The sequence below is a fragment of the Marmota monax genome, unplaced genomic scaffold (genome assembly GCF_021218885.2).
Source record: "Marmota monax isolate L192 unplaced genomic scaffold, Marmota_monax_Labrador192_F-V1.1 WCK01_AAM20220418_F8-fsc00041, whole genome shotgun sequence".
Lineage (NCBI taxonomy): Eukaryota > Metazoa > Chordata > Mammalia > Rodentia > Sciuridae > Marmota > Marmota monax.
The window spans coordinates 7,889,680-7,899,526 of NW_026695238.1; the positions used below are offsets into that span (position 1 = coordinate 7,889,680).

General features: G+C 36.3%; 1 protein-coding gene across 1 annotated transcript; it reads left to right on the top strand.

The window, feature by feature from the left end:
* Positions 1-482: 482 nt before the first annotated feature.
* On the top strand, positions 483-9,369 carry Mrpl44 (mitochondrial ribosomal protein L44). Its single transcript, XM_046439721.2, has 4 exons — positions 483-703; positions 2,800-3,268; positions 4,940-5,118; positions 8,893-9,369. The coding sequence occupies exons 1-4, from the start codon at positions 528-530 to the stop codon at positions 9,062-9,064; spliced, it is 996 nt and encodes a 331-aa protein (XP_046295677.1). The 5' UTR covers positions 483-527; the 3' UTR covers positions 9,065-9,369.
* The last annotated feature ends 478 nt before the right edge of the window (positions 9,370-9,847 follow it).

Below are 9,847 nucleotides of genomic sequence, written 5' to 3' on the forward strand. Positions count from 1 at the left end.
TTCCACTGTGACTATTTTATTTTCCCAATGCTTATATTTTTTTAAAAAAAATCTACTGTTACATTGTTTTTAAATACAAATCATAATTTGGGGGCAAGACTTGTGGAGTAAACAGAATATTTGCTCAATGGTGGCTGGACAGATGGTCTGCAACTTTAAAACTGAAAATGAATATAAATGTTTTCTGATAAAATTTAAGTGTTTTGTTTAAACTGAAAGTGAAACAAGTTTTTTGTCTTGCGTTAACTACAAAAGAAGTAACAAGAGAGCAACTGACTGGGTGAAGTAACTTCTCCCAACAATCTTTGGACCCAAAGTCCTCTCAAGCCACGCTGGTAGGAAAGTAACCCATCACAGGCAGAACCAGCACATGCGCGTGCGCACTAAAATGCTTCGGCTGCGCATCGCCCCCTGGTGGTGTTCCCGCCTTCCGCCTCTTTCCGTCCGCCAGTTCTTGGGGATCTGTGTTCCTGTGACACGGCTCCGACTGTTTTCCTTCCGGCTCCCATTGCTTTCTGCCTTGTACAATGGCTTCTGGAATGGTGAGGCTGTTCCAGCTTGGGCCTCGGTGCCTCCTGGCGCGAGACGCCCCCACGCTCGTCTTGCCGGTTCGGGGAGTAAAGGGTTTCCGCGCCGCGTTCCGCTTCCAGAAGGAGTTAGAGCGGTGGCGCCTGCTCCGCTGCCCACCGCCACCCGTCCGCCGGTAAGAGCCTCCGGAGGCGTCTGGGTGGCCGCGGGGCAGGCGGGACCTGGGTTTTCTCCCCAAGATTTCTGCCCGGCGGCGGCCGCGTGTCTATCTTGAGCGTAAAAGGTTTGAAAAACGTGGAAGAGACCTGGATGGGTGGCCTAAGGAGAGGGGTGTGTGCCCCGGGCGGTGGAGCGCGGGGCGCCGGTCTCTGCAGCGCCCCTTGGGATCTTAGGAAGAGTGTGGGGAATGGGGACGGCTGCAGGGCACGCTGTCCCCGGGCCTTGGTGAGGCCTGGTAGCCTGGCTCTGAGGGCAAGAGGGAGGAAGCTCCGCAGCAGTGCCAGCTAGGGCAGGTCACTTACTGACTGTGCACCCACAGGTCCGCAGCCCAAAGTAAAAGGGAACCTTCACCCTAAGGATCTGGCCCCCATGAATCTTGTTGCAGCCTGGCAAAAAGAATCGCCCCAGATGGGAGCACACTTCACACAGGGCCCTGCTGATGAACCCAGCCTAATTCCATCTTAAGATAGGGAGCCACCTCCTCATAAAATCACGAGAAGTTAATTTCTGTTTTACTATAAATTACTACCATTTCTAAACTTGCTTGGAACACCTGCCTGTGCCTTGAACTCGCCCATGCCTGGCTTTCCCTGACCAGATAACAACCCTCTCTGAAACCTCAGTGGCCTCATAAGTTCTGATGTTGGGATCTAAATTTATTCCCTACCTTGAAATGTTAAGCCATGTAGATCTTTACCCTACTATCTGCCTTTGTATTATGCTTGTCAAAATCCTGTTATCTGTAAGTTCTCAAGAAACCCGCCCCCCCCCACACACACACACACCTTTACAACCCTTTGTGCTTTAAAACTATGTTCCTAGAGAGCTGGGGGACTGTACTCTAGACCAGGGTTTTCAGGAGGGACAGTCCTGGCCAGAATTACACACTTACTTTAATTTGATTTAAAATTGAAGTCAGTGGTCTTTTCTTTGTGTCCTGGTTTAACACCTTCGTCTTGCTTTTTTTCTCTTTAATGTTTTTGATGTGTTTTAAGACAAAGACAAAAATAAGGATGGATGCACTTCACTCTCTTTATTGGCATTTGAACATCACATTATTGCTAGTATAGCCAATGAAACAGAGTGTCTTTGAAGTGATTTCAGCTTTGGAAACTTATTCATGGTATAAAATTTTGGTAACAACTTAAATACTGTTCTCAAAAAATATTGATCCAGTTTATATGTCTACAGTAGGAATATACTTGCCAAAGATTATTGTTCTTTTCATAATAGGCAAAAAAAAAAAAGTAATCTCTTCCTAATTCACTTTTCTTTGCTTATTATAAAGCTAAGTATTTTAAACTTTTAAAGTAGGAAGAAAATTTGTGAATTACATTGGTCCATATATTATATACATTTTATACTTTCAAATCAGATCTTCATAATTTGTTGCCCCTTTTTTACTTAAAAGTTTTGAGTATCACTTTTCTTTAGAAGAAGATGTTTTAGTTCATTCTTGGAAATGATTATGAACTTTTTTTTTCCTTCATGCTAGGGATTGCACGCAGGGTTTGTGTATGCTAGGCAGGCACTCTTATTACTGAGCTATATCCCTAGCCCATGATTATAAACTTTAACATATTTATAATATTGATGCCAGATTATTTAATTACTAAGTTAAATGGATACCTCCAAAACTTAAATTTAGTAAATTTATAATAAATATAATGTACTTGCTGTTTATGGTCTGAATCCATGAAATTATAATTATGTCTCATACCTAAGTGGAAAGCGTAGTTCCATTGTCAGAGCAGAAATGAGCAACCTAAAGGTTATAACAGTGGCTTAGTCTCTGATGTGGAACAACCGGTTTAATGTGACAGGTCAAAAGGAAAATTAATCCTACCATATATGTGGAATATAGCAAAAGACTGCCAGCATTCATCTGAGTTAAGTTTTTATATTTAGATGATTGGAGCTTGGCATTAAAAAAGAAGCAACCTTTTTTCATTTCCTTTATACAATTAATAAAATTATAGTGCAATGAAAAATTTTTATGTAATGGTAAGATCTTGTTCTCTTGACCATCTCTTACTGTCTTTATGTTTTCAGTTCAGAGAAGCCCAATTGGGATTACCATGCTGAAATACAAGCTTTTGGACATCGATTACAGGAAACCTTTTCCTTAAATCTTCTCAAAACTGCTTTTGTTAATAGCTGCTACATTGCAAGTGAAGAGGCAAAACGGCAAAATCTTGGAGTCGAGAAAGAAGTTGCTCTTCTGAATCTCAAAGATAATCAAGAACTATGTGAACAAGGAATATCTTTTTCACAAACTTGCCTCACACAGTTTCTTGAAGATGAGTTCCCACACTTGCCCACTGAAGGCATCAAAAGTCTAGTTAACTTTCTAACTGGTGAGGAAGTTGTGTGTCACGTGGCTAGAAACTTGGCTGTCGAGCAGTTAACACTGAGTGCAGAATTTCCAGTCCCCCCACCTGTATTGCAGCGGACTTTCTTTGCAGTAATTGGAGCCCTGCTACAAAGCAGCGGACCTGAGAGGACTGCACTTTTCATCAGGGTAGGTAGTTATTAACTGCACGTGTTTGGACATGCTTAAGGTAGAACAAAAAAAATTTCCTTTTCTGATTCATTTCTTTAATATATCACCTTGGAAGTGACGTTTTTCTTCCAACAAAAATCCATTAAAGATCTGAAGCTTTTATATAGTCGATTCTTACTTATTACAGTCGGCTTGTACTAAGGACATCACAGAAGTGGAAAATTTTGGATTGTGACTTCCAAAGGAGTGCAAATCATGTCATCTTCAGCTTTATATACATCCTAGGGCCAAGGATAATGCCTATGCCTACATGGCAGTCAGTAGGTATTTAGTAAATGAATGAGGTCAGGGGTCACTGCAGGCATCTCAGGTAGTTGGAAACATCATGCTTGGGTACCAGCTGCTGTTTGTTCTAAAAAGTGATCCTAGATTTCTGAGTTCCTGTAAGGTATAACTCTTTACTATCCAGTACCTTAGCTAATTGAAATTCTTATGTAATTGGTACAACTGACTCCCACTGTCTTTGTAGAATTTATTAATGGGGAAAAGTTTTATCCTTTGCCATTAGATGAAAAGATGTTTACTGTTTAGTAATAAAGAATTCACAGGGTTACTTATAAGTAACAAAAACAGGCTCTTGATTTAGAAATTGGAATGTCAGGTCCATAAAACTTGCTCACTTGCTTTTGAAATCTATTCAGTTTGATACCAAGTTTGGTGATTTTGTTAGAGAAAAATACCTCTCTTCACCACCAATGCAGACTTTGTTCATAGGCAAGCCCTGTCTTCCTCCTTCTCCAAGGAGGGCCTGTGATAGGTAGGATTTCTTTTTTTTAATTAGTGAAGCTGAAATAAAAGTTCTTGTGCTTGAATGATTGTTGTAATGAAATGGACTTTTTATTTTGTGAATTAAGAGATCTTTTAAAATTTTTCCCCTCTTGACTACATTCATCCATCCTGTGTTATTACCAGTGTTTGTTATATGAGTTAATTGCAATGTAAAATTGCTGTGAAAATAATGCTTCTAAATTTTCTATACAATAATTTTATTGACAAAATTATTTTGCCTTGAATGTGTGTCTTTAACATGATTTTCTGACAGAAGTTATTGCCATTTATTTATCACTAAACATTTTTTCTTAGTGGTAGGAATTTAAATCTAAATTCTATCTTCTGCATAATTTTAGTGGACCATATTGATGCTATAAAAATTATAGTTTATATGAAAAAAAACTTGGGGAACGGAGGTATAGCTCAGTGGTTGAGTGCTTATCTGCTATGTAGGCCCCCGAGTTCAGACCCTAGCACAGGAGGTTGGGGGTATATAGGCCTACATGGGAATGAAAAAACACAGGCTGAAAATTCCTTATCCAAAATGTTTGGGATGAGAAGTGTCTTGGATTTGGGATTTTTTCTTTCAAATTTTGCAATATTTGCAAAACTTTACTAGTTGAGCTTCCCTAATCTGAAAATAGAAAATTTGAAATCTGAAATGGTCCAAAATTTGAAAGTTTTTGAGCACCAATATGATGCTTGAAAAGGTGAGATTTTAGAGCGTTTCAGATTTTGGATTTTCAGGTTAGGGATGCTCAACTAGTAAAGTTTTTCTGTTAAAAGTGTACTTAGAATTTTGGTCCTTAGGTTCTTTGTATTAATTTAAATGTATAAACTGCTGTTTTTTCTATGCAGGACTTCTTAATTACTCAGATGACTGGAAAAGATCTATTTGATATGTGGAAGATAATAAATCCTATGGGACTGCTGGTAGAAGAATTGAAGAAGAGAAACATTTCGGCTCCTGAATCTAGAATTACTAGGCAGTCTGGAAGCACCACAGCTCTGCCTTTGTATTTCATTGGCTTATACTGGTTAGTAAAATTTCAGTCTTCATAATTTCATTGGAAGCTATAAAAACACAACTCTTCACAGTTTTTTTGTTGTTGTTGTTGTAGATGGACACAGTATCTTTATTTATTTATTTTTGTGTAGTTCTGAGGATTGAACCCAGTGCCTCACACATTCGAGGCAAGTGCTCTGCCACTGAGCTCCAATCCCATGACCTTTAATAGCATTCAAATTTTTTAAAAAATATCATCCCCATGGTTATTTACTACTTCCTTTTGATCATTCATTAAGGCAGGCAAGGAATCTATGTTTTGCTGATGGTAGTTTTCATTGACCAACTATTTACTGTAGAATCACATAGGATATATGTTTGCCTAAATTTTTCTGTGTAAAAATAAATTTTAACTTGTTTTTTATAAATTGAACCTGAATCTACTCTTGTCAGCAGCTTCAGCTGAGCCTAGAAGTGGAAAATGTGTAAAACAACCAATGTTGAAAGCTTTTTAGTTGCTAGTAAGAAATTGATCTGCCCCACATTGATTTCAGGTATTAAGATTAAAGTGTTTGGGGCTGGAAGTGTAGTTCCATGGTGAAATGCTTGCCTGTCATGCACAAGACCCTGATCCCCAGCACTACCAAAAAAAAAAAAAAAAAGTTAAAGTGTTTAATATAATCATTGAATATCTAAGAGAGCTATATTAAGATTTAGGTCAGTATTTTTGGAAATTTTGTGTGATGAGGATTTTATGACTATAAAAGCAGTGGAAGACATCACAAAGGAGAAAATGAATAGAATTATATATTATAAAAGTTTCATCTTCAGTTTCATGTGAAGTATAAAGCAAAAACAATGAGATGCGTTCTTTTTGCTTATTAGATTAATAAATCTTAAACACAACCTTTATCAGTACTTATCTTTATCAGCAATTCATATTCTGCTAGTAGAGAAAGAAAATGTATAATATTGCTGTAAGAAATTGTCCCAAGAATCTCTTAAAATTTTCATGCCGTTTGATTTGATATTTCTACTTTTAGTTATCTTTGAAATATCACAGATAGAAATTTGTAGGGAAAAAATATTCATTTGTTGTTTTCACGTCTTTATATACTACGTAGAATAGTTCCTGGAACTTGATAGTCAGTAAATTGTTATTGAATTAATAAAATATTACAGATAAGTTTGGCATCCAACAAGGGAGTGAGAGTATATATACCCAACTGAATATAGTAATAGCTCCTGCAGGTGATTTTTAAAGAATTTTTAATGATATTGGGAAATGATTTTTCAACTAAAAAATAATATAAGAAGCAAGTTGCCACATTGCTAACAGTGATTGTCATTGGATCATAGTTTTTTCCAGAATTTTACATAGTGAATTTTTAAAGATGATCGGTGATATTGACATCATTGGATTAAAGCATGATGATAAAGCTTCTGGGTTTCAACTTCATTTAGATGATTTTCTTTATTCCTCACTTTATGCAATATGTACATGTATAATTATTATAAAGTTTAACTTACATGATTAATATTTGATTCATTTTAACTTTTTGAGGTAGCAAGTGTTTTCTTAGCAAATTTATTCTGTGTTGTAGTAATTTTACCTACATAGCTTCATTTGTTTTTCATTAATTTGGTTCTGCACTTTCTTAACTTCAAGTCACCTTACTTTGAATCCAAGTAATTTGATGGCATTGATATGTATGACTCTTTCAGAGAGATCCTTCTTTTAATAAGGTGAAATTGTAGATCAGGAAATTTCCAGGAAGTAGTTAAACAAAATTAAGAAATAGCAAAACAGGATTATAGTTATTTAATGTGCACATTCTTTGTTTCCTTATAGGAACATTTAAAATTTTTAAAGATGACCAGTAATAATAATAATAGAAATATCAGCAGGGGAACTTATTTTATTTATTTTTTTCTTACTAGATATGCATGACAGTAGGGTGTAATTTGACATATAATACATACATAGAATAGATATAATTTGTTTCAATTAGGACCCTATAATTTGGTTGAATATGATGTAGAGTTACATTGGTCATGTATTCACATATAAGAATATGAAAGATGTGCGATTCATTTTACTATCTATTCTATTCCTATCCTCCCTCCCTTCTCTTTATTCTCTTCATTCCCCTTTGTCTAGTCCAATGAATTTCTAATCTTCCCCTCCCTTATTGTGGGTTAACATCCACATATCAGGGAGAACATTCTGTCTTTGGTTTTTGGAGACTAGCTTATTTTACTTAGCATGATATTCTCTAGTTTCATTCATTTACTGGCAAATGCCATGATTTCATTCTTCAAGGCTAAGTAATATTCCACTGTATATATACACCACATTTTCTTTATCCATTCCTCTGTGGTAGGGCACCTGGGTTAGTTTCATAGTTTGACTATTGTGAATTGAGCTACTATAAACATTGAAGTGGCTAGGTCACTGTAGTATGTTGATTTTAAGTCCTTTGGGTATAAAACAAGGGGTGGGATAATGGGTCAAATAAGTGGTTCCATTCCAAGTTTTCTAAGGAATCTCCATACTGCTTTCCAGAGTAGTTGCACCAATTTGCAGTCCCACCAGCAATGTACAAGTACACCTTTCCCTCCACATTCTTGCCAATATTTATTGTTACTTGTATTCTGGATAATTTATTGTTACTTGTATTCTGACTAGGGTGAGATGGAGTCTCAGTTTTGATTTGCATTTCTGTAATTGCTAGAGATGTTGAACATTTTTTCATATATATATATTTTAGTTGTAGATGGACACAATACCTTTTTTAATTTATGTGGTGCTGAGGATTGAACCTAGTATCCAATGCATGCACGGCAAGTGCTCTACCAGGGAGCTACAACTCCAATCCCTTATATTTTTTTGACCATTGGAATTTCTTCTGTGAAGTGCTTGTTCAGTTCCTTAGACCATTTCTTGATTGGGTTTTTTCCTTTTTTTTTTTTTTTTTAGTGTTAAGTTTTTTTGAGTTCTTTGTATATCCTGGAGATTAATGCTTTGAGGCACTAGTGGTAAAGATTTTCTCCCCTTCTGTAGACTCTCTGTTCACATTCTTTATTGTTTCTTTTGCAGTGAAGAAACTTTTTAGTTTGATACGGTCCCATTTGTTGATTCTTGATTTTACTTCTTGCACTTTTGGAGTCTTATTGAAGATTAGTTTATTAGAACACTAATTGTCAATATCTAGTGCTTACTTGCTTTGGGGGAATAAATTAGAGTGCATGATAAATATAAAATGTTTTAAAAATCCAAGTAAGTTTTAGATATCTAAAGTGTGTAATTTTAAAATATAGAGCTGATAAATCCTCTATGATAAAGTTTAGGTGGCAAATTCAGAAAGGACTGTTTTTCAACCATTTTTCTTCAAATAACTTATTTCTTTATTCAGATAATTCACTCAAAATGATTTAAAACCATCTAATAATGATTCCCAGGAATATTTTTAATATTTCAGGTTTTTACAAGAAGATATATATTCCACTTCTCCCACTTAAAAAATCAAGCCTATACTTATATGTGCATGCCTTGCTTTTTTGACTTGAAAAATACTGGGCCTAGTAAATTGCTTATATTTTTATGGGAATGAAAATTCTTTTTGTCTAATTCCTATATAAAATGAACTTGCAACAAAACTAGTTAAACACCAAGAGGTACATCTAAAGCTGTCATGTTACTTCTGGGGACATTATTAAAGTGAGGGTCAGAAGACGTGACTGCTTTGTGTGCTGTCCTGTGAGGCACCTTGTCATTGAAGACCACTGTGTGTTTTCTTTCCAGTGATAAAAAATTGATTGCAGAAGGACCTGGGGAAACCATTCTGGTTGCAGAAGAGGAAGCTGCTCGAGTGGCCCTTAGAAAACTTTATGGATTCACAGAAAACAGAAGGCCCTGGGACTACTCCAAACCCAAAGAGAACTTAAGAGCAGAGAAGACCAGCTCTGCCAGCTAGCCAGCCGGCAAAACCATGGGGAAAATGTCAGAGATGTTTCCAGCTAAACATTAAGATTATAAAGACATAGATCTTCATACTGTGTTCCTAAAGTTATATAAGCATTCAAGCAGGTCACAGGGATTTTGATTTTAATCTCTGTTTTCCAAGAAATTTTGATTAAAGTCCTTGGTTTTATTGTTGTGTATAACTTGTACAGATAGGTATATTTTGTTCCCTTCTAGCTTTGAGTTATTATAATTTAAATATGTTTGGTGTGGAAACTCTGCTGTAATACCAATAAAAATGTTACTCTTTCAGTGTTACATTACAGTTTAATTTGATATATTTAGAAGTGTAGGAGGTTGATGTACTTTGCTTCTCTAATGTAAATTTAAGTAAGATGGTAATAGCTTAAAATTTCCAGAAATGCAAACTACAGATCATAACTAACTTGTATTTACATGATCTCTAGAGTCTAGGTCTAAAATTTTGTGTATTTCTAATATATTTCTATTGGGGGGATGTGGTACCAGGGATTAAACTCAGGGGCACTCAACCACCGAACCACATCCCCAGCCCTGTTTTGTATTTTCTTTAGAGATAGGTCTCACTGAGTTGCTTAGGGCCTCACTGTTGCTGAGGCTGGCTTTGAACTCGTGATCCTCCTGTCCAGCCTCGAGAGCCGCTGGGATTATAAGTATGTACAACCGCACCCAGCTCTAATGTATTTCTGACTCAGTTTCTATAAAGCAAGTAAATGGCAGATAAATTTTATACTTTTAAGAAGTTGCCTTTTCTAAG

Bases quoted from the DNA above. Each gene is read 5' to 3' on its own strand.
- Mrpl44 (XM_046439721.2), top strand. From the start codon at position 528: ATGGCTTCTGGAATGGTGAGGCTGTTCCAGCTTGGGCCTCGGTGCCTC. The intron at 3,269-4,939 runs GTAGGTAGTTAT...TTTTCTATGCAG, and splicing joins GGACTGCACTTTTCATCAGG to GACTTCTTAATTACTCAGAT. The intron at 5,119-8,892 runs GTTAGTAAAATT...TTTTCTTTCCAG, and splicing joins TATTTCATTGGCTTATACTG to TGATAAAAAATTGATTGCAG.